At 42.5% G+C, this 25,298-nt stretch overlaps 1 protein-coding gene across 1 annotated transcript in view; it reads left to right on the forward strand.

Moving 5' to 3' along the window:
* The window catches only part of USP13 (ubiquitin specific peptidase 13), an 89,000-nt gene that overhangs the window by 27,247 nt on the left and 36,455 nt on the right, over nucleotides 1-25,298 (forward strand). Inside the window, exons 3-7 of the mRNA XM_050965869.1 lie at nucleotides 188-248; nucleotides 8,839-8,960; nucleotides 12,469-12,611; nucleotides 12,859-13,043; nucleotides 20,193-20,287. Of these exons, the coding sequence (XP_050821826.1) occupies nucleotides 188-248; nucleotides 8,839-8,960; nucleotides 12,469-12,611; nucleotides 12,859-13,043; nucleotides 20,193-20,287 (606 nt within the window). The remainder of the gene's footprint in view (nucleotides 1-187; nucleotides 249-8,838; nucleotides 8,961-12,468; nucleotides 12,612-12,858; nucleotides 13,044-20,192; nucleotides 20,288-25,298) is intronic.

Raw genomic sequence — 25,298 nt, forward strand, 5'->3', positions numbered from 1 at the left:
TTTGCTGTTCAGGGATGTGAGTCTGACACCTTTTACCAGCACTAAATTTGTACCTGTGCATCCCTACACTGAACGCACACTGGCCTCTCTACCTGTCAGGGGAAGCTCCGACATGAGGCTGTTGTTTGCTTATTGCAGTTTCACAGATTAAATTTTTAACTGTATATTTTCTTTTTTTTCTTTCCAGAAGGTACCAGGAGCATCTGGTGGAGCTTTACCAAAAATGAGGAACGCAATGCAATTTTTAGGTATTGCAAATAGCTGCTTTCACACAGTCCTTGTGTCTAACCCCAGTGCATGTGCATTTGGGTACACCTGCCACTCCAGCATGTTTGCCTTATTTTGTTTTGTTTTTAAAACTGTTCAAAATAGAAAGACTACAAATTTGTAAGTGTTTTCCTTTTAAAAAAATTATTATTAATGATCATCCCAAAACAGTCTTGCAGGTATTCTCAAACTGCTTAGGGTTTGTTAGACACCTGTCTGTCTACTTACATGTGCGCCATCACCATAGTATATTGCTTTTATAAAATGCTAATTTGGATTAACTGCTTATATAGGGCCAGTCTGGGGATCCCTGATTCCTGCTTGTTGCTCTCAGGAGTAGTCCCATTAACTTCTGTGGAACTATTGATAACTGCTTATCAGTGTGAGTAAGGGGTCCCTGTTCTGGTCCAGAATAAATATAACTGTACATGTATACCGAACCTCTTTTAATAACACTTACACAATTCTATCTGTCTAACATCACGCCTTGCTCTATGAAAGCTAGAAAGTGAGGGAAAGAACGGGAAATCCCCAATGAGTTTCCTTCATCTGCCTCTAATCATCTTTCCATCAAACCCTAATTTTCCTGGATATCAATTGATTTATGCATCAACCAAGAATCCTTAGGACCCCATAAACTCATGCATTGGGACCCTACAGTACCAGCTCCAATCTACCCATTTCTGGGGCTTTTCTGGTGCATTTTCTGTGTATTTTTTTCCTTTTCATGCCTTTCATAGGGTGGGGAGAGAATAGAAGCCATAATCACTACTGAAAGTAGCTCAGTAATTCTTCCTGAGGTGAAGGGGTTAAATGTTTTCGTAGCAAAAGCCAGCTCTTTCATAGTGGAAGGGGGAACAATAGCTTGGCATCCCACTGGAGCTGCTTTGGTCTGTGGAATGTGTTGCTGAGAGGATCGTGATGGATTCAGTAATTTTTATGTCAAGAGTCAGTTCTGAAAAAGGCGCTTGGAGAAAAGAAAGGGAAAGTTAGTGAGAGGAGAATAAACCAGTGAAGTCCTCCTTTCCCTTGCAGATAAGAGGAAGGGGCTGTTAATGTGGAGTTGGCAGGCACTGGTTTAAATGCTAGTTGCTCGCAGTTCATATTCAGAATAATTTTCAATTAACACTGAACGATTTACAGAGTGGCTGCATAAGCTTCCAAAAGAAAGCAGACTGCCAAGCAGGGCTGCCTTGCAGTGTTAGTAATGCACGTGTGAATGAGATGCACACAAAAAAAGGCTCATAGAAACACAGGACCAAATTTTGTAATTTACTGCATGTGGATTTTATATGGCTTCAGGAGGGGCAGGAGTGATGCACCATTGCTCCTCTGCCGTTTGTTGCTAGAAGAGGGGCTTGAATGATCTAGGATTTGTGCCCTTTCTTTAAATTGTGCCCTTGCATTTGACTATTCTGCTCCCATGCTGTTAGAGCTGTTCCAGAGGTTCCAACAGTCTTGGTTCCAATTAATCCTTGAAGGCAGGGGAGTTATGCAAGTGATGAATTTGGCTCATTGAATTGTCACTGTTTACCCCAGGACCTTATGGATCTGAGGCATCTGTGGAGATTCTGCCCTCCTCTGGGCTGTGTGCTCCTTCATAGTCCTCTGCACAGCTGTTGCTGCTTGGGGATGAACTGAAACTCTCTTGATACTGTCTCATTTTAATCATTTAAGTGGTGTTTTTATAGCAGTGGTTAACACCTGTATAGCCCTCTGTAAAGTACTTTGAGATCTATGGATGCAAAGGTGAGTAAATAAATATGATTATCCCCATTCACAAATGGGGGAACTGAAGCAATAAGAGGTTAAATGAATTGTGTGACGTTGCACAATAAGTCAGTAGCAGAGATGGTAAGAGAACCCAGATCTCCTGACTCCAAGTCTGGTCCCCTATCCACTAGGCCATGCTACCGCTAGATGTTCTCTCATAGCTGTGTTGAGTTGCCGGACTTTCCATCTTTACAGAGCTTTATGTGCTGCTTTTGCTTGCTCATCTGAACCCAAAATTCCATGATAGAGGCTAACACCAAACTGGCAGTGATTGGTCAGCCAATGCATATACCTAGCCAGTCCTGGCTCACACAGGTAGTGGGGCTGCAATAGATAGGTTTTGGGTGTCTTGATCTGAGTGATTCCAAGCAGCCCCAGGGAAGCTGGCTTTCTGTACAGTCAGGCTAGTTTGGGCACCTGTTGCACTGCTAGTTAGAATCCTTTTTGATATACAGCTATTAAGGCTATTAAACCCCTTCCAGTCTCCTTTATTAGAAATACATCTTTAAAACTCCCATAGAATGGTTTCCAGAACTGCTGCTCTCATGAGAATAGAATGGAAATGAAGAAATCTGAAAAATTAGTAGGATCAAACCATTATGAGATTCTCCTTCCTGAAACACTGAAGAGAGCCATGATAGAGGGTGTGCTGCCAGTTGTCTAAGTTAGAAACAAAATTTAGCCTAGGAAGGGAAGAGAGAATCTTTACTTTGAGTTTGCGAAAATGTCCTTGTGTGAACGTCTCAAGCTTTCCCTGATGACATCTGGTTAATTGCTTCGGTGAACTTGTTTGAAGCCAACATGGCTAGTCTTCCAGACAATAAGGACCTTGCAGGCAAAATGTGCTCGTGCCCTATTTTCAAAAAGGATATCTTTAACTTATCTATTTATTTTGCAATATTAGCACCTTCTTAAAAGGGTTCAGTCAGCTAGCTTGTGGCTCAATATTTAGATTTTGTGTTCCTGTAAGTGTGATTGTACAAAATACAGACACCACTCTATGAATAGAAATGGTGATTTGAGGATTTAAACATTCCCCTGTAGCATTGTGAACCTAAGTACAATAGAGTTGTGGCAGCACATGAGAACCAAAAGAGAAAAGAGATAAGAAGTGAGTGAAATTGTCACTTTCTAGTTTCATTACCCAAGCTTGAGTGAAATTCAGAAAGGTGGACAGACAGCATATATAATGAAAAGAAAATAAGAGTTTACAAATATTGCAGTTTTAATAATTTGTTGTTTTAGGTAGAGCCATAGGAAGGGAGCCCTGACTACAAAACATGTTAACAACCATACTTACATTAAATCAGTATAACTAACCCTAACATTATTAGGAATACAACTAGAGATTTTAATTTTGTTAGCTTAGTTTCCTTTGCCTACTTAACTTGTAATGTTGAAGAAAATCCACAGTACAGCGGGAGTGGAAGTAATGATTATATTAACCATTATGGTGTTAAACTGAGGTAAATACCTCATAGTAAAAATAGTCGTAATGCTTTACATGTTCAAAGCACTGTGCAAATATCATCCAATTTATAGTTAATGATTTAGTGGATCTTAGTGAGAAGCATTGTAAAGTCTCAGCTGGGCTGCAGTTTGGTTTCCTTTCACCAGACAGGATGAAATGGCTGTGGAGTATATTTATTATTTATCTATTTCTCCTATAGCTTTGGTAGTGAGCTTGGTTCTTTACAGACATGTCTGAGGACAGAATCCTTGTTCCAAGTGGCTTGCTATCTGAATAGGCAGATGCTGCATTCATGATAATTTGGGGGCAGCTGGAAGGAATGATTTGAGGTTCAAGGGTTTGAGCCTCTGCCATTCAAGGCAATGAGATCAGGACTGAGCCCCAAATTAGACTTGATTTTCAAGACCCCTTTGTAGGGCCTCAGTATTGGTTGCAGACTCATTGATCTGTGTTATGAGGGAGCTGTCTGTCTCACACACAGGCATCACTACGCACATGATGGATATCCTATTTGGGGGGTTCTGCCTGGGATCTAATTATGCCACTATTATTAGTGTGTTCAGTTGGTAACTCATCTAAATCTAATCTGGGCATGTCCAGTCAAGTGTTTCTCCCTTCTTTTCCCTCTAGTAGCTTAGTTTACAGCACTCTCTTCCACCAACTGCCCACTCAGCTGCTGTTTTCAGTCAGCCAGCGGCAGTGCACTTCTCGCTATCACTAGAGTGATGCTTATGAGCTGGGCCAGATGATAGCTGAGGTAAATTTACCCTGCTGACTGCTTGTCCAAAATAACAACCCCAGCCTGGCCTCCACTCAGAGCATTGCTTTTTTTGCCTTCCTTTTTGTCCTCTCCCTCAGCATGCTCTTCATGACCGGTGAGTGCTCTGTTTTGATGATGACAATGTTTAATTGTGCCTATGACAGCCTCATAAAGCTACTGGTCCCTTAGAAGGGAAATACATTGCCCTGTGTGGGTTCAGCATCAATGTGTCAGCCTTTCAGAATTGCTGTAAACCAGTTGTCTGGTGGCTGTGTAAGACCTCAGAGCTAAAGTAAACTCATTACTACACAAGGGTTCCTGGGTTCATGGTATTCAGGCATCTTGAAATGCTGCCTTCACCTGGGAAGGGATTGTGTGGGAAAGGGGCTTCCCAGCATCCCTTGCCGCTCATGTCACATTGATTCTAAATCAAATTTGCTCAATTTACAAGTAAAAATAGATTTCCCCCCACTAATTGCTGGCTTGCCAAACCTAACCTGAGTTCTGAAATTCAGGTGAGTTCTTTCCTGCTCACACATAATCCACAGTAACAATTGTGGAAGGCAAATTCTACCCGCAGTTACTCCAAGGCAGCCCTGTTCTCTCATAATAGAACATAGTTAATAGTTCTGTTGATCATATACGAATTCACCGTTTCTCAGCTTTGTTGGCTCTGCAGGGTTACTGGAAATAAAAAGGAAAGATAATTTATTTTTGTCATTGAACTAAACACCTCTGAACGTGCACAGGTCAGGGTTTTCCAAAGTGGCTAGTGATTTTGAGGTGCTCAACTTGACACCTTTTAAAGGGGCCTGTCTTAAAGTGCTGAGAACTCACCCTCTGAAAATCAGGTCCCTTTAAGGTGTTAGTCACCCAAAGTTTGGCACCCAGAATGTCTAGTCACTTTTGCAAATCTTGGCCACCTGGAGCAGAAGTGTTTAGTGAGGTGGTGCTGGTTTTGCATACTCCTGTTTCAAAGAACCACAAATTAAATCTTCATTCTTTTGCTAACACTGATGGAACAGTGTAAGTCTTTTTTGTCATGCTGCCTTGAAGTCAGTATGTCAGGCTTCTGAGATGATTGTATGGAGAGAATGTAATTCCCTGGTCTTGTAGCAATCTGAATGGCATGAAGCCTTAAAGGATAAATTAAACTTCCCCTTTCCCCCTTCCTCACTGTAGCTAAAATGGTGGGATACTCTTATGTGCATCATTACCCTCATTGTCAAGGGATTGATTGCTAATGGGATACAGAGCCTTTCACCTTTAGGTCACCGGTTCAACTCCATGTCAGGTCAATGTTATTGGGCTTGGTCAAAATGAACTGCTAGGAGGGTGGTGTCAGTCTGGTTCTTACCCCCGAAGTAGGATGACCAGATGTCTCGATTTTATAGGGACAGTCCTGATATTTGGGTTTTTTCTTATATAGGCTCCTATTACCCCCCACTCCCTGTCCTGATTTTTCACACTTGCTGTCTGGTCACCGTACCCAGAAGAGCCAGCCCTTGCTATTTGTGTATAGCAGATCATTAATGCTAGAGCTCTTTACAGATGTCTAAAGATATTGGCAATGATCAGAGTAAGCCACTGGCTCTCAACCTTTCCAGACTGCTGTATCTCTTTCAGGAGTCTGATTTGACTTGCGTATCCTAAGTTTCACCTCACCTTAAAACTACTTGCTTACAAAATCAGACAAAAATGTTACAGTACACTATTACTGAGAAATTGCTTACTTTCTCATTATTACATATAATTATAAAATAAATCAACTGGAATATAAATATTGTACTTATATTACACTGTATACTATATAAAGCAGAATAAAGAAGTCACTGTATGAAATTTTACTTTGTACTGATTTTGCTAGTGCTTTTTATGTAGCCTGTTGTAAAACTAGGCAAATATCTAGATAAGTTGATGTACCTCTGGAAGAACTCTGTACCCCCCAGGGGTACATGTATTGCTGGTTGAGAATCACTGGAGTAAGCCATCCTCCAGTGCCCCCTGGTGGCTGATTGAAATGTATCGTTACAGGCTCCAAATGGGATGACTTGCCTTCTCCACACCTGTGTTGATATATGCTGGATATTTTAGCTGCTTTGGGGAACTGGAGCATAACACTTCTGGAATTGCCTAGAGACACTTTGTGTTTAAACTGTTTAGCCTTATGGATGGTGGCCGCTGTCAGTATCTTGGGCATTACTAAATTTCAGCATGGTTTGGTGCCGCACACCTCAGTGGCTTGAGGTTGTTTGGTTTGATTTCTCTTTAAGAACAGATAAGTTTTTTTTAGGTGCATTCTGGAAAAAATTAGGATTGTGGTTGGATCCACAGAATTCCTTCAAAATCAAGGGTTGAAATGGGAAATGGGAAAGAAGTGTTGGCTGTAGTGGAGTTATTGGGTGATCCATATTAGACTGCTGTGAAAGTGATTTGTAAGGAAAAGAATTATTGAGAGAATTGGCTAGCCAGGGAGTTGGTAATGGCTTAGTCTCTGCTCTCTAGATCAGTGGTCTCCAAACTTTTTTGATCGCACACTTATCAGTAAAAAAAATTTTGAGCATGCACCCCCTGCTCCCAGCTGAACTGTCGAAGCTCCAAAAAAAAAAAAGCAGCAGTGCTCCGGCGGCGCTCCTCCTGCTGCACAGCCCGAAGGATCCTCTTGCGCACCCCACTTTGGAGACCACTGCTCTAGATCATCTGTTTTAATCTTGCCCAGGTTGCTAGTGACTAAAGGTTGCTACTTTCTGTTGGCTGTCTTTTTAGCCTATGTGCAATGGGTTGGTGGGGTTGGGCCAGTTGTTATTAGACAAGTGTTTAGATTATTAAACCCAATTGGCACTAGCTGATCCTTGCTTGGCAGCCTCAGCAGAGAGCCAAGGACTTAATGAAGCCTCGATTATTGTTGTCCCTAGGGGTGATCTCTCCAGGTCTGATTAAGGTGTATTAGTGAGAGAGTTTGGGAGAAGCTCCTAATGATGCTGTTTATTCTGTGACTGTTCTGTGGATAAGTAGAGGGTATAATTTAACCTGGGTACCTTCCATCTTCACCTTACCCTGGGTTTCATACATTCCACATGTGCAGTGGTTGCTGCCAGTGGTTGTTTAATATTTGAATAGATCAGTAAAAGTTATGTATGTGCCTGGAGAACAAATAAGGGCCAACTTGGGTCAGCTGTTCACCACCTCAGACCAGATGTTCTCTTCTCCTGTGACAGTATCTGATCTGTAGAAACCTGGTGTCTAGATGGATCCTGCGTCCATCATGTTGCTGGGAAAATGTCCATTGATTGCCATGAAAACTACAACACAGCCATGCTTTTACTTGTCACTCTCCTTACGCTGCTCCTTTCTGTGGCTTCATCTTATAAAATCTGCATAGCATAAAGGAAGGGAAATGAAAGATGATACAAGAAGCACCCAGATCTCTTGTAAATATTACTACATGTTAACCCAGTTAATCTTGGGCATTTGGTTTTCTATAATAATAATACTCGGGATTTTTCAGCTGTGGATCTCAGTGTATCATCTTCTGTATTCATATGTGTCCCAGAAGTCACCAGGAGAGCAGGCAAATGGTCACTGCAACACCCATCAACTGCTTTTATTCTATGTTCATTCGTTATTGGTTAGGAAGTCATTAAGTTGGCCACCCACTGGTGGGCAAATCACAGCCAACATTTCCCCAGGAGGCCCTCTGCTTTTGTGCATTTCCATTTTGGGGCATGCAGCATAATGTGAGACATGTGGGTCTTGATTTTCAGAGCCGCTGAGCAACCAGAACTCCAGGGCAGAGGTGCGGGAGTGAATAGGAGGTTCATGTTCTCAACACCTCTGAAAAGTTGGGTGGCTCAGGTTGGAACCCCGAAAAATGAGGCATCAAAGTTAAAAACCACTTTTGAAAGTGTTGGCCTCAGCTTCTCTGTACTTCACCTTCCTGATTTGTTTGTTATACTTCATGGGGAATGATGCGAGACGTTGATTATTCTTGTCTACAGGGAAAATTGTTTGTTTTTGCTAAAATCTAAGGTGTGAAAGTAAATTATATAGCTATACAGGTATAAACCCCAGTGTACATGCTTTTATTACCGTACGTGTGCCTTTTTTGGTTTAGTTCATGTTGCATGGGAAGGGGTTTAAGCTAAACCAAAGAAAGCCACTCTATACTGGAAAAAGTCTGTTCCCATGGAGGGTCACATTGGTATGACTATATTGATATAATGGGTAGAACTTTCCAATACAGACAAAGCCTCAGTGTTTGTAAAGTGCTTAGAGACCTAGATGAAAGGTGCTGCCAGAATGCATTAGGTTCTTGTTCTTAATGAGTAACCCAAAAAAATACCAGGATCGTATCTACTTCCCAAAGTGCAGTGTCCGTAACAATACAACGATGTCTGCTGTACTCAGTGGCTAGCGCAGCTGTGATTGTGAATGAGTATTAACTCAAGATGGATACTTTGGTCCTCAGCTTTTCACCCCAGAGAAGTTGTCAGATTTCAGTCTAAAGATTTTTTTAGTTTCTTTAACAGTTTATCATCTCCTTACCTTCTCTCTCTCTCTTTTGCAGATCTAGAAACAAATGGCGATTTAAACAATGATGATTTTGAGTATGAAGATGAAGCCAAACTCGTTATATTTCCAGATCACTATGAAATTCCATTACCAAATATAGAGGAGTTGCCAGCACTGGTCAGTGAGTGTGTGCTACTGGTGGCAGAGTAGGAATTGACTCCAAGTTCATTTTTATGGATACAGGGGGTTGTTTGCTCATGTGTATGTTGGTTATTTTTTACTATTTGGGTCTCCCTCATACCCTGCACGGGGAAATTAGGCAAAGCAGAGATATTTGAAAAAATGTGACTTACTGCATCTGTCTCTTGCTTTTCTTTTACCTTCTTCATTGTTCACTCCACTTATTCTGTCCTGTTCAATGGCCCATGGTTTATCTCTTAGAATCATAGAAATGTAGGACTGAGGCAGGACTAAGTATTATTTAGACCATCCATGACAGGTGTTTGTCTAACCTGTTCTTAAAAGTCTCCAACGATGTGGATTCCACAACCTCCCTAGGTAATTTGTTCCAGTGCTTAACCACCCTGACAGTTAGAACGTTTTTCCTAACGTCTAACCTAATTTTCCCTTGCTGCAGTCTAAGCCCATTATGTTTGTCCTGAGTGGTTAAGGAGAACAATTTATCACCCTCCTCTTTATAACAATCTTTTACATACTTGAAGACTGTTATAATTTCTTCTTGCTTTGTCTTGATTATTTGTTTTTGACCCCTCTCTTCTTTCCTGGGGCACTTATATGGCCCTCATCACTGTAGTATCTCAGAACCTCACAATTAATATATTTATCCTCCCATCACCCCTATATGGTAGGGAAGCTGCCCCATTTTACAGATCGGGACCTGAGGCACAGAGAGACTAACATGGTAACCTGCTCACGGTTATACAGGAAGTTATGGCAGAGCAAGGAATTGAACTCCGGCCTGTGACTTAATCTCTAAACCATCCTTCTCCATTTGCTTCCCCCACCCTTTCTTTCTACTGTATTCTCTACCTCTTCCCCTATATGTTCTGTCTCTCCTTTCTTCTCCCCACCAAAGCTGTTCTACTGGAGGGATTTCAACAGGGAGAGGATAGTGGCCTTAGAGATCACCTCTGGATGGTGGAAGAAAGGGTAAAGACCATGCTGGGAGAACTGGACCCATGGTGTGTGGAGACTAGCTCTTTGAAATATTGAGGAGGTTGGAGAGGGGTGAAGCAAATGAGACCAGGGCAGTTAAGAAGAGATGGCAAAGTTATCCAGGGTTTTGCAGGCAAGAGTGAGAAGCTTGAACTTTGAGATGTAGAAGTCGGAGCCGGTGGAGAGATTCAGAGGGCCGAGGTTAGATGGTGACGGCAAGAAAAAGGATCTTAACAGCTGTCTTGCTGGACTGGAGAGAGGCAAAAACCCGGGGAGGCAAAAATGTTGAAAAGGAGTGTATGGGACAGTCCAAAACAGCAGAAAGGATGAAGCTGGTGATGAGACCCTGAGATCTGGCCAGGATGTGGTGACTAGAGACCTCAGAGAGTACAGGTTGAGTGGTATGGAAAGCGGATACAGCAGGGTGAAGCTGGAGGAGCAACAGAGTCTGCATGTGTAAATAAGCATTCAATGAGATTGGAGGAGATGGGGGCTGGGGTGGTAGTTGGAGAGGTCAGGGGCCTGATTGCTGCAGCGGGGGGAAAGGAGGCCTGCTGGTATTGAGAGAGGAAGTGAGAGATGAGTGTGTGGATGAGTGAAGGCAGGTGGTGGTGGGGTTGCTGAGACAGATTCAGGGATTAGAACATGCTACAGAACTTGGCACCTATGATGGGGAGAAGGTGGAGGGTGTTTAGGTTGAGAGGAGGGAGATCATGACCATCCCAAGTGGAGAGAGAAGAGAGTTTAAGGAAGCTGCAAACAGGTGATGGGGATTGAAGGCTCGGGAATTCCCCTTCAGCAGATGTGAGGCTTGGCAGTGCTTTGTACAGAAGTACTGAGTCATGTCGAGAATTGACTCCTGCTTCTGTTTCTGCTTTTTTGTTGTTCTGTTATCTGCACTATCAAAAGAAGGCCCATGTTTTCCAAAGGAAACCCTCGGTTTTGGTTACACTATTTGAGGCACCAAAGGGCTTGATGTTCAGAGACTGAGAAACCCCAGTTCCCATTGACTTCAGTTGATATTGTGGGCGCTCAGCAGTTCTGAAAATCAGGAACAAGATATCTTAAGTTGGGTACCCAAAATCAGAGGCCATTTTGGAAAGTTTGGGCCAAAAAAACGCCCCAAACCTGCAGACACTTACCCACCTACTGAACTTGAATCACATGAGTAGTTCTATTGGATTGGGGCCTAAGAATGTAACACATATGTTGGAAGATAATCTGTTTTCATTAGCATGGCTCAAGGGTTGCCACAGGCAAAAAATCAAATATTTATTTACAAAAACTCACATGTTCTTACACACATTATTAATAATTCCTTAGGTAATGTATTAGGTATTCTTTCAGTTATAATAATTTAATTTACACTTCCAAGTTAATGCTGTTGGTTTGTCTTTTGTATGCCTCTGTGCTGGGACGATGAAATTAGACTTGTGAGTTTCACTTTCTGGTTTCTACAAGTTATCACAATGCTACTGCAATGGTTGGGTTACACTCTGCATGGAAATGTTTAAAATCCAAGCAAACTAGTTTCATTAAAATAAAAACGCAAAATTTAAAAGCATTTCTCTTGATATTCGAGTTTGTGCTTAAAAAGAAAAGGATAAGCAATCTACATTTGGGCTCTAAGCTATTTCACAGTGTGTCTTTATGGAGAAACATGTGGAGTTACGGGTTAAAGGAAAGCATTGTGTAGACTCATTAAAAAACTCACACTATGCAGGTATGCTGTGTGTGTAGGGGTAAGAGTTGACAGCTTGCAAACACCTAAGCTAGTTTAGAGAGTGTAAGAAAGTGTCCAGTTTTAAGACTATGCGATATCTGCTGTTGCGGGGTAAACACAGTGTATTTTTAAAGCAGCATATTTTATTATGGTCCCTGCTCTGCTATAGTAATGATGGTAATGGCTATCATTAAGCAAAGAACTTGTGTGCATGTTGACGTCATGTTATGCATTTGCTTAAATATCTTGCTGAGTTGGGTCCTTAATTCTAGCCGGATCCTTGAACTAGGCATAAACATTGTTGCCACCAACTCTTACACCCAGGTAGCATTAGCCCCATCTGGACAATGGCCCACTCAGTTCTTTCAGGGGAAACAAAGAACCATCAAGATTTTTTCACTTGGGAAATAAAGGAAACTTTTGCTTGTTTTTCCAAATACCCTTTTCAGTTGGAAATGTGTTCGTTATTTTTTGAGCCAGAACATAGAGGTCCTGATTCTGCCTTCAGTGATACCCAGGTGATGGACTTTACTGGGGTTGCACAGATGCAGCTGAGGGTAGAATGTGCCTGGGTTCATTTAGAGGCTTGGGAACATGAGGAGAGTTTATTTAAGAAGGGGGAGACTTTCAAAGGCACAAAAGGCAGCTAGGTGCCCTACTCCCTATGGCTTTCAATTTTACCTAGCGCCCCTTTGACAGAGGTTTTTCAACTTTGCCTTCTAAGAACTGTGGGATGGGTTAGTTTTTGAGTTTGACCTCCCTGCTTTATTTGGCTTCATTTTACAGGTAACAATAGCTTGTGACGCAGTCCTCAGTTCAAAATCTCCCTACCGAAAGCAGGACCCGGACTCATGGGAAGAAGAGCTACAAGTATCCAAACACGCCAAAACACTTGTACAGATAGACAACGGTGTTAGGATTCCCCCCAGGTAGGGCGCCAGGGTTTGTTTGTTTATATGGCAACCAGCGCACTTCAGAAAAAGGCTCACTGACAGAACTGCCCGTGTTTTGTGACTTTGAAGGTCTATGGTCCTAAGCCAAATGACCAGCTGTGAGACTCCCTTGTACTCCACCTTGGTAAATGGTGGGCTTTTGTTTATGGACTCAAATGTCAGCATTTTGGGTTGTAGCACTGATGACTTTCGTTTTCTTTACTTTCAATGTTCCCGGTGGCAGTGGCTGGAAGTGCTCGAAGTGTGACCTGCGGGAGAACCTCTGGCTGAACCTGACGGATGGCTCGGTGCTGTGCGGGAAATGGTTCTTTGATGGCAGTGGGGGAAACGGACATGCACTGGAACACTACAAAGAGATGGGCTATCCCTTAGCAGTGAAGCTGGGAACCATCACTCCTGATGGTGCAGGTTAGTTGCCAGGTGATTTGCGCTCAGCTGCAAAGAAACCAAAATATACAACATACATCACAGCCTCTTTTATAGCCCAGAATAGCTGTATTTGTTAATGAACCTCTGTACACATCACACATTTTGGAGCAGCTGTGAGAGATGCAGATTTCATGGGGCAGATCCTTAACTGGTGTAAATTCACATAGCTTTATTGGTGCATCACCAATTTACACGAGCTGGAATAGCCAAATCTTGTGTTATGTAGAGCTGATTTCCATGTCTGACAGCTTTTCTGTGCCTGTTTCTTGACATAAACCATTAGCCCAGCTGTTAGCTCGTGTGAACTGGACCAGAACTAGAATGAGTGAGATATATATGTGGGAACACGTATTGTATGTTGGTTTGTGGCCTTACATCTTCATGCTCTTTTAGTGTCTGTATGTAGTCTAAATGTGGGTAGGATATATCCTGTAAATGTACTATCCATAGTAAATTGAGACACAAATATATGTGTATTGGGAGCGAAGGAACCAGGCTCTTGAAGAATGAAAGGTACACAATGTATTGCCATTTGTGTCACTCTATGTGGTGACTAACATAATTTTTCCATATTGGATAGCAGTAGGTTTAAGAAACAGATTTGTTACAGTTTCTTAAAAATTGTATAACTTTTTTGTAAATATTCCCTAGTAAGATGCAGGATTGATTTATAAAACATATGATTTAAGTATACTGGAAACTTGGTTCGCTTGAAATCAAAAAGAAAACCTAAGAAAACTCTAGTTTTGCACCATTTCTTCTTGCATTTCCTAGCTGGGTTTTTACTGCTGGGGTAACATGATGAAAGCAGGATCTTTGTTTAGAAATTTACTAGATTATAAGGTCAGAAGAAACCATAATGATCATCTGGTCTGACCTCTGCCTAGCGCAGGACATAGAATTTCATTCAGTGATTTCTGCATTGATCCCATAACTTTTTATTCATACTAATGAATACTCATCTAGCCCGCAGACCTGATGTGATGTTTGTTAATTTTTGTAAAGTGCTTTAAGATCCTTACAGAAAAAGAGCTGTATAATTGGTGGTGTTCAAGTATCCTCTGACATTCCACTGTGTTGCTGTGGAGAGGATTATGAACTGAGAGGATTAGACAGGATAGAGGTATGAGGAGCCGCAATTCCTAAGCAAAGAGATTCTGTTTTCATACAACTGTCAGGAGGAACTGTGAACAAAGAATATCATTATGCACTAGAATTTGGTTTTTAGTGCTCATGGTTGTACAGATGAAAAATGACTTTCTAAAAACCTTTTCCTGTTAAAGCTGGTGTATTTGCCCCTTGTATTTGTAATCCACATCAGTGAGGATTTGCTTGTAAGACATTTACCTTACATTTGAATAATCAGCTTTTCCTTGATTTCATCAAAGCAGGGAAAGAATTTCCCATGCTTGAATACCACTCAGCTGCAGGGAAAGGACACTACAGCCTGCGGGAGTGCCTGATTCAACCTGCTATTGTATTAGAATGCCTAGCAGAATTCACTCCCCCATTCCCAGATGATTCCTTGTGCATGTCTGATCTTGGAATTTCAGTGTTTTAACAACATGAATGTAGAGGTCGGTCTTAACCTATAGCAGGATTCTACTGTGCCTGCAAAAAAGTCTCTAAAGAGAATGTTTTTCACTGGTTGTCGGGTGCTCTTTAAGCAACAATACTAGTTTCCTGTCGCTGTTGTCCTTCCGCCCTCACCCTATCATCCGCCTCCTCTCTCTGGTCTCACTGGTAACAAAGGGCAGACTGTCATCCTTCTTCTGTGAATGAAGAGCAGCAGCTGTTCTGCATGGGTCTTTGTTCCTGTTCTGTCTGAAGTCAACTTTGCTTCCCTTCAGAAAAGATTCTCTCCCTCCCCACTTGCTCACTTATTAATAAAACACTTCTCTTTATATACAGTGACAGTGGTAAATGTAATACTTTCTGTAGGGCTGGACTGTAACCCGACAATCCAGCCTGAGTAAGTGGCAGCATGTAGTTGCATTCTCCACCTTTACTCCCTCCCTGGAATATCTATCAGCCCTTTTGCTGCTACAGATTGCTTCCCCTCTGCACCAACTCAGGAGTGCCAAGGCTCCACCCATTCCCTGCCCACCTCCCCAGGATGAGAGTAGTAGCCCACAGATGGTCCATTTCCCCTCCTCCTTCCCCGCAGGCTCCAGTTCTACAGGTACCACATGCAGGGAAGTATGGGAGCTCCTTGCCCCCTGTTATTTTCCGCTGCATTGATGAACCGGAGGTCTCGTAACTGAACCCATAGTGTCTTCCGGAGATTTCAAAGCACTGTACAAATAGCAGTGAATTGCATGAGACACCCACAAAGTGGGTGGTATCGCCCCACTTTACAGCCCAAAGTCAGATGGCCAATCTGTGGCTGAGCCAGGAATTGAACCCAAGTCTTCTGATTCCCAGCCCAGGGCCTCAATTGCAGCACATTCCCAGATCCCTGTTTGTCTGGGCCTTTCAAACTCCTCCACTGCAGGACAGATTCTGCCACCTCCTTCAGCTCTCATAACAACATAGTTGTGTCCCATTTTTCTCCACTCTGGAGCCACATCTTTTAAACTGGCTGCAGGGCTAGAGGTGGTAATGGCTGGAAGCAGCATGCCCTGTTTAGCACAGACACAGATGTTGAATGAGCTGCTTCATGGATCCTTTACATTGTCTGTCTCTGTCATGTAGTTCTCTAGGGCCTCCTTATGCAGCCAGTTCTCTAGGGTGAAACAGAGTCCTGCCCCCTGCGCCTCTGACACTGTATTATGGAATTGAGTGGTGCATCTGGTGCTTTATTTAGCTGCAGAACTTAAGACTCTAACAGAAGAGGATATTGGGGTAGCATTCCATGCAACACAGGGTTCATCTTTCCATTTCTTCCTGCAAGCCCTCTGTTTTTGCTTTCCTTTCATTTCCACCCTAAATTTTTCTCATCTTCTCTTGTTTCCAGTGTTTCTGTGGGGATCATCAGGGTGTCTTTTCTTCCACTCCCCTCCACCATTTCCCATCACTGTGAACCTCACTTTTCCTTGCCACCATAATTATTTCTTTTCTGACCCACCTCTGTTCTGAATCTACTGTGATCTGCTATACCAGGTTTCGGCAACCTTTCAGAAGCGGTGTACCGAATCTTCATTTATTCACTCCGATTTAAGGTTTTGCGTGCCAGTAATACGTTTTAACATTTTTAGAAGTTCTCTTTCTATGTCTATAGTATATAACTAACCTATTGTTGTATGCAAAGTAAATAAGGTTTTTAAAATATTTAAGAAGCTTCATTTAAAATTAAATTAAAATGCAGAACCCCCTGGACTGGTGGCTAGGACCCGGCTGTGTGAGTGCCACTGAAAATCAGCTCGCTTGCTGCCTTTGGCACGCGTGCTATAGGTTGCCTACCCCTGTGCTATACCAGCGTGCTTCAGACTCAGCCACTGGGGCCCTCTTCTCCCTGCTCTGGGATTTGCTATACTTGATTTTAAATAAATGAATTCCTTCTCTCTCCTCTTCTTCCTCTCTTCTCTAAAAGTCACTGTGATATTTTGTAGTATATTTAGCTGCACAGTTGAAGGTGTTGAACCCATGAAACGAGAGCTAGGCTTGAGCAAAGATTAGTGGCTCACGTGTCCAGGTTCCATTTCTACTATTCTGTTGAGCTGTGGTTTCAGATAACAACTCTCTCTCTTGATCACAAAAAAATTGTCTGAACTAGGGAAAATAAACTCCCAGCTTCCATGTTGTAAAGGTAGTCACCCTAGATGTGTATATGTGTGTGTGTGTGTGTGTGTGTGTGTGTGTGTGTGTGTGTGTGTGTGTGTGTGTGTGTGTGTGTGTGTGTGTGTGTAATTTCACTCTGAGAAGCATTCTGAACTTTACAGTCTGTTTGGCTGCTCATGACTTAACCGTAAGAGTACGGGAATGTCATGAGCTCCTGTATATGGATGAAAACATAATGTCTTCTGGGACGCTAACACTCTCACAATGGAATTCCAGCAGAGGGACATGCTGTAGCCACACAAATACCAGCAGGGTCACCCATGACTAATATTAATGGAGGGAATGCTGGACTAATCAGCGTAACTTAAGGGCCATTCCCTGGCTCAGGAGGCTTAACTTTTACAGGCCAGTAACTTGACTAACCTTTTTAAAAGCTGCATCAACTCTTAGGATACTGGCTAATCCCCAGCATGAGGGAAAAAGTTGCAATGAGGTCAACACAGGACCAGGACCCAGGTATCTAAGCTCGGGGGGGGAGGGGGGGGCAGACCAGATGCTAAGATTTCATTCAAGTTGCCAGGTGACTTTTTTGCTGATGAGGGGAGAAGCTCTCTAGCTGCTAGGAGATGGGGCATGCTGAGGACTCTTGGGAAGGGGTACCCCTGTCCTGAACTGCCTTCCCCTGTGCTTGCATCTCCCCTAACTTGTGCACCTAACAGGACCTCTCTCTCCCTGCAGCTTGTTCCTGTCCCTTCCTCAGGCAAGGGGGGAGTAGTCACGGAGGGAGGTCTGGCATGGAGAAGTGCGGGGAAGTGGGTAGATAGCATGAGGCTGTCAGTGGAGAGCAAGGGGTATTCTGGTGGTTAGGTGTAAAGATGGGCTAGGGAACTGTGCTGGGTCCCGTCAGGTTCTGGGGAGGGCTTGGAAGAGGGTAAATAGGCCTCTTGCTTGAGGCAGGAGAGAGAGATGGTGAGGGGGCTGCTGACTGCAGTGTCTCATCAGTGTGTCCTTCACAGTAGAAGGGCTGCAAACATCATTTACTTGATCAGAAAGACAAAATCCGCACCGGACGGAACTCTGTGACGGGGCTCGCCTGGTAAATACTGAGCAGTGGGACCTTCCCTTCCTTTCTGTCCTCTCCTCAGATTTATTAAACTCCATTTCCTTGGGAAAATATTGTCACTGGAGAAACAGTGCTTCCCCTGTCAGCTCGAGCTCTGCCCTGAGATAACAAATGAGCATAGGGTTCGCTCCCGGCCAGGGCAGACTCAAGCCCACATGACCCACACTAGCATGCCTGGGCCATGGATTTCCCTGCTGCACCTGTTTTTGTACGGGGGCCAGAGGTTTGGCAAAGGAGATTCCTGTGAAATCCTGTTCAGAGCCCAGGAAGCCCAAACGGTTACAGCAAGACAAAGTATTAGGGACTCTCTGTCTAGCTTAGATACTGGAGAGATGGGGTCCGTAAAGTACCTGACTGTTAGTGGAAATGAGGATCATCTACATGGGAAAGTTATATTGGTGTGAGCAAAGGTGTGAATTTAAACCAATATAGTTACACCAGAGTAGCTCTTATTCTAACATAAGTGCCCACGGGGTGAGTGAGTACATTGAGTTAACTGGTAAAACTTTCCCATGTAGATAGGCCCAAGGCATAGAGAAGTTAAGTGACTCTTGCACAAGGCCACATGTCAGTCTGTGGCAGAGCAGGAATTTGAACCTAGGTCTCCCACCTCCCAAGTTTTGTCTGATCAAGGAATATTGGTCCAATGTTCTTACTAGTTTTTTAGTAGTTATCCTATTCAGTCTAGCTTTAGTCATTGCTGAGCAGTTCTTTAGAGGGTTTGATTGGAGCTTTATACATTAAAACTAATATTTTTACTACGAGTATTCTCTAAGTAAAATGAAGATTGCTTGCCATGTGTGTGAAGAGCACATTTCGGCATTTTAAGTGTAAATTCTCTCTATCACACATTCTCACACTGGTATCCTGCAATCAATTACTTGGAGAACTAATGCAACTTTTACCAGTATGATGTATGGGTTTATATAAATCTGGCATTCCATAGTAGCGTAGCATACCTTAGGCGTGTCATATCAGTCCCAAGGCTGATATCCAGCAATCCTCATCCACCAGGAAACTAAAATAACAACCCTGAAATGCAGGTTGGAAGGTTTTATTCCTATTATGGGAGATATTTTATAGATCTGTTTATAAGAAGTTCTATGAACCAGATGTGATCTATGCAATTAAGGATAGGAATTTTGTTGGCAGACATTCAAGTAACGTAGGTCTCACTAAACCTGGAAGTATCTAAGATATTTCTATGGCCCCCCATTATCTCAGTCTTACAGATTTATAGATTCAAAGCCAAAAGGGGACCGCTATGATCATCTAGTGTCTGACCTCCTGTATAGCACAGGCCAGAGCATGTCCCCAAAATAAATCCTAGAGCATGTTCTTGTAGAAAAACATCCAGTCTTGAGTTAAAAATTGTCAGTGATGGAGCCACCATGACCCATAGTAAGTTGTTCTTATATGTATCCTCATTGACACTCATGTGAGGTAGGGCACTGCTATTATCCACATTTTACACACAGAGAATGGAGTGATTAAGTGACTTGCACAAGTCCGCACAGGGAGTCTGTAGCAGAGCTGGGACTTGAGCCTGGGTTTTCTGCATGCTAGGCTAGTGCCCTAACCCCTGGACAGTCATTCTTTTCTTAAATATAATGCTGATTTTCTGAGGCCCTCCTGGGTTATTATTACTAAAACGTTTACCTTTGTTTGTCATTGGATGGATTTCTCTGTTCTCCTCGATCATTCCTGCACCACAACAGGAGTAAGGGCAAAGATGTTCTCCTTGTGCCTTTAACAGCAATTGATGACCAATGTAATATCATTAGTAGTCAATCAACTGTTGATGTCCATAGTTCTAGTGCCTCTGTCTGTATCTAATGTCTGCACATGCATATATACAGTTTCACAAAGTTTCAAATGATCTCATAATTTGAAAAGAATCTCTATGCTGAAAATGTAGATTTGCTGCATAACTGATGTTTGTGTGTGGTTTTGCTTCTTGCATTTAGTACACCTCACATGTTTGTGTTGCTTTTCTTTGGAAATGACAGTAAACTTTTTTATTTTTTTAGGAAACTTTAAATTTGGTGAAAATATAAACTTTGTTTTAAGAGCATTTAATAATGCGATTGTATTGTGGAGGGTAAGATACCTTCTAACCTGTATAACTCTGTATATACTTTTGCAGGTCATACATAAATGTTGGTACTATCAATAGCCCAGTCTGTAAAGGTAGTACACTCTCAGAATGTTTTGTTGCCATTCCTAAATAAAGCCATTAGGTAATATTCTTTGCATCATCACCTTTGCTTCTCTCTGTTTTGTAGATGTCTATTCTTTTGATGAAGAGGAGGCAGTTTTAGATCCACATATAGCAAAACACTTGGCACACTTCGGGATTGATATGCTCCAGATGCATGTGGTAGGAAACTCATCTTTTATTTAGAGTCTCTCACATTCTTCTAAATAGAAAAAAATAAATTATCAGTGGAAAATAAAATATGATTCCTAAAGCTAACTGCCTGAGATTGTAATGATTGTATTTCGCTTGATGAAGAATACTGTCAGCTACTGCATGTTGATTCTCTAGGCTCTGAATCAGTATGGGTATGTCTACACTGCATGGTTAACTCAGATCTTTGGGATCCCGGCTTGTGGACTTAGTGTTCCCAAGTCTGCACTTGAACACTCGCACTGCATTTTAAACCTCGGTTTGCAATTAGTGACTCATAGACTCATAGGTCAGAAGGGACCAATATGATCATCTAATCTGACCTCCTGCACAAGGCAGGCCACAGAACCCCACCCATCCAATTTTATAACAACCCCTAACCCAGGACCGAGTTACTGAAATCCTCAAAATTAGTTTGAAGACCTCAAGCTGCAGAGAATTCACCAGCAAGCGACCCGTGCCCCACACTGCAGGGGAAGGCGAAAAACCTCCAGTGCCCCTGCCAATCTGCCCTTGAGGAAAATTCCTTCCCGACTCCAAATATGGCGATTAGCTAAACCCTGAGCATGTGGGCAAGACTCGCCAGCCAGCAGCCAAGAAGGAATTCTCTGCAGTAACTCAGTTCCCATCCCATCCAACATCTCCCTGCAGACCATTGAGCAGACCTATCTGGTGGTAATCCAAGATCAATTACCCAAATTAACGATCCTATCATAACATCCCCTCCATATACTTATCAAGCTTTGTCTTAAAGCCAGAAAAGTCTTTTGCCCCCACTACTTCCCTCGGAAGGCTATTCCAGAACTTCACTCCCCTAATGGTTAGAAACCTTCGTCTAATTTAAGTCTAAACTTCCTAATATCCAGTTTATACCCATTCGTCCTCGTGCCTACATTAGTACTAAACTTAAATAATTCCTCTCTCTCCCTAACGTTAACCCCCCTGATATATTTGTATAGAGCAAGCATATCCCCCCGCAGCCTTCTTTTGGCCAGGCTAAACAAGCCAAGCTCTTTGAGTCTCCTTTCATAAGGCAGTTTTTCCATTCCTCGGATCATCCTTGTAGCCAGTCTCTGAACCTGTTCCAGTTTGAAATCATCCTTCTTGAACATGGGACACCAGAACTGCACACAGTATTCCAGATGGGGTCTCACCAACGCCTTATATAACGGTACTAACACCTCCTTATCCTTGCAGGAAATACCCCGCCTGATGCATCCCAAAATCGCATTTGCTTTTTTAACAGCCGTATCACATTGGCGACTCATAGTCATCCTGCTATCAACCAGTACCCCAAGGTCCTTCTCCTCCTCCGTCGCTTCCAACTGATGCGCCCCCAATGTATATCCAAAATTCTTATTATTAATTCCTAAGTGCATGACCTTGCACTTTTCACTATTGTATTTCATCCTATTTCTATTACTCCAGTTTACAAGGTGGTTCAGATCTTCCTGAATAGTATCCCTGTCCTTCTCTGTGTTAGCAATACCCCCCAGCTTTGTGTCATCCGCAAACTTTATTAGCACATTCCCGCTCTTTGTGCCAAGGTCAGTAATAAAAAGGTTAAATAAGATCGGTCCCAAAACCGATCCTTGAGGTACCCCACTAGTGACCTCCTTCCAACCTGACAGTTCACCCTTCAATACGACCCGCTGGAGTCTCCCCTTTAACCAGTTCCTTATCCACCTTACAACTTTCATATTCATCCCCATCTTTTCCAATTTAACTAACAGTTCCCCATGCGGAACCGTGTCGAACGCCTTACTGAAATCTAGGTAAATTATATCTACCGCATTTCCTTTATCTAAGTAATCCGTCACCTTCTCAAAGAAGGAGATCAGATTGGTTTGACACGATCTACCTTTAGTAAATCCGTGTTGCAATTCGTCCCAATTACCATTGACCTCTATGTCCTTAACTACTTTCTCCCTTAAAATTTTTTCCAAGACCTTACATACTACAGACGTCAAGCTAACAGGCCTATAATTACCCGGATCACTTTTATTCCCTTTCTTAAAAATAGGAACTACATTAGCAATCCTCCAGTCATATGGCACAACCCCCGAGTTTATCGATTGCTTAAAAATTCTCGCTAACGGGCTCGCAATTTCACACGCCAGTTCCTTTAATATCCTCGGATGGAGATTGTCCGGGCCCTCCGACTTCGTCCCATTGAGCTGTTCAAGTACGGCCTCTACCTCAGTTGCGGTAATATCCACTTCCATATCCACATTCCCGTTTATCATCCCTCCATCATCGCTAAACTCCTCACTAGTCTTATTAAAAACTGAGGCAAAGTACTTGTTTAGATGTTGGGCCATGCCTAGGTTATCCTTAACCTCCATTCCATCCTCAGTGTATAGCGGCCCCACTTCTTCTTTCTTTGTTTTCTTCTTATTTATGTGGCTGTAGAACCTTTTACTATTGGTTTTGATTCCCTTTGCAAGGTCCAATTCAATGCGGCTTTTAGCCTTCCTCACTTTATCCCTACATGTTCTGACCTCACCAAGGTAGCTTTCCTTACTGATCCTGCCTTTCTTCCACTCCCTGTAAGCTTTCTGCTTTTGTCTAATCCCCTCTCTGAGTTGCTTGCTCATCCAGTTTGGCCTACAACTCCTGCCCATGGTTTTTTTCCCCTTTCTTGGGATGCAGGCTTCTGACAGTCTCCGCAGCTGCGACTTAAAGTAATTCCAGGCCTCCTCCGCATTTAAATCCACTAATTCCTCCGTCCAATCCACTTCCCTAACTAATTTCCTTAACTCTTTAAAATTAGCCCTTGAGAAGTCGAAAACCCTAATCCCGGATCTACATTTGTTTATCCTTCCATCTAGTTTGAACTGAATCAGCTCATGATCACTCGAACCAAGGTTGTCCCCTACCACCATTTCTTCTACGAGGTCCTCACTGCTCACCAAAACCAAATCTAAAATGGCATCCCCTCTCGTAAGTACTTCAACTACTTGATGAAGAAATCCATCCGCTATCACATCCAGAAAAATCTGACCCCTATTATTCTTGCAAGCACTCGTCCTCCAGTCTATATCCGGGAAGTTGAAGTCCCCCATAATCACACATTTCCCCTTTGTGTTTACTTCATTAAAGACATTAAAGAGGTCTCTATCCATATCCCAATCAGATCCCGGCGGTCTATAGCACACCCCAAGCACTATCTCAGGGGAAGCTCTAGTTGCTTTTTTACCCAGTGTGATTTTTGCCCAGACAGACTCTGTCTTATCCTTTCCATCGCTTCTTATTTCGCTACAGTTAATTTCATCATTGATGTACAAGGCTACTCCACCACCTTTGCCTTTCTTCCTGTCTTTTCTAAACATCACAGTGGACCTGGGTCTCTCAGCCATAGAATCATAGGACCGGAGAGCACCTCAAGAGGTCATCTAGTCCAGTCTCCTGCACTCACAGCAGGACTAAGTATTACCTAGACTATCCCTGACAGGTGTTTGTCTAACCTGCTCTTAAAAATCTCCAATGATGAAGATTCCACAACCTCACTAGGCAATTTATTCCAGTGCTTAACCACTCTGACAGGAAGTTTTTCCTAATGTCCAACCTAAACCACGCTTGCTGCAATTTAAGCCCATTGCTTCTCGTCCTTTCCTCAGAGGTTAAGGACATTTTTTCCCCTCCGCGTTGTAACAGCCTTTTGTATACTTAAAAACTTTATCATGTCCCCTCTGTTTTCTCTTCTACAGACTAAACAATCACAATTTTTTCAGTCTTCCCTCATTGGTCATGTTTTTGAGACTTTTAATCATTTTTTTGCTCTTCTCTGGATTTCCTCCAATTTGTCCACATCTTTCCTTGAAATGTGGCTCCCAGAACTGGACACAGTACTCCAGTTAGGGTGTAATCAGCATGGAGTACAGTGGAAGAATTGCTTCTTGTGTCTTGGTTACAACTTTCCTGCTAATACATCCCAGAATGACATTTGCTTTTTTTGCAACGAAGATCGACTCTGACCCCCAGATCCCATTCTGCATCACTCCTTCCTAGGCACTCTTTTCCCATTATGTATGTGTTTACAGTTGCTGGAACTGGGTCTGTCAGACATGCTAATGTGTCCATGATGCATTTAAACAGACCTGACTTGGATCTGCAGCTTGAGCTGTGTCCACACTGCAAAATTACAGGGCTTGGACCCAAATCACAGCAGGACTCAAGTCTTGGAACCAATCCCGTAGCAGCGTTTTAGGACCCTAGTCAGATTGATTTGTGTGTGGACAGAAATGGGGGGTTGAATTCAAACCTGGGTCACAGCCAAGGCTTAGTATGCTGTGTAGACATATCCCTTATGGTTTCAGGAGCTAAAAATTGCCTTCCAATAGAATTCCTTCCTTGTCTGGAGTTTATATACTTAACTTTCAGAGGTTAGTGTGTCACTGCCCACAAAGATAAGAAAATCCTCTAAATAAAAGAGAGAAGAATATTGAGGATTTTTAATTATGATGAGTAATGTTTTTAATTTCACAAATAAAAAATCTTGTTGCACATTTAAACGTAAGATAAAAAGATAAAATCCACCAAAGATAAGTGGAGCAAGTAGCTAAGGCTCAAATCAAAAAATAATTAAAGGGACAGTTTGGTCAAATTTGGCCCCAAATTTAGGTTTTTTTTGTGTGTGTGTGTACAAATATATATTTACCTTCAGCCTTGGAGGCAGTACTGTATAGCCTAAAGGATAGAGCACTAGATTGGGACTTGGGAGAATTACATTCTATTCTTGGCTTTCTACTGACCTGCTGGGTGACTTGGGCAAGTCACTTCCCATCTCTGTGCCTCACTTTCCCCATAAAATGGGGATAATGATACCTACCTCTTTGTAAAGCACTTAGAGCTCCATGAATGAAAAGTGCTATATAAGAGGTAGGTGGTGGTATTATTATTTGTATTTATTTATTTATTTATTATTTATTTGCAACCAGAGCATTGCAGTCTTGTGTCAGTGAATGAGAAGCTGAAAATT

Source organism: Gopherus flavomarginatus, chromosome 8, assembly GCF_025201925.1.
Source record: "Gopherus flavomarginatus isolate rGopFla2 chromosome 8, rGopFla2.mat.asm, whole genome shotgun sequence".
Classification (NCBI taxonomy): Eukaryota; Metazoa; Chordata; order Testudines; family Testudinidae; genus Gopherus; species Gopherus flavomarginatus.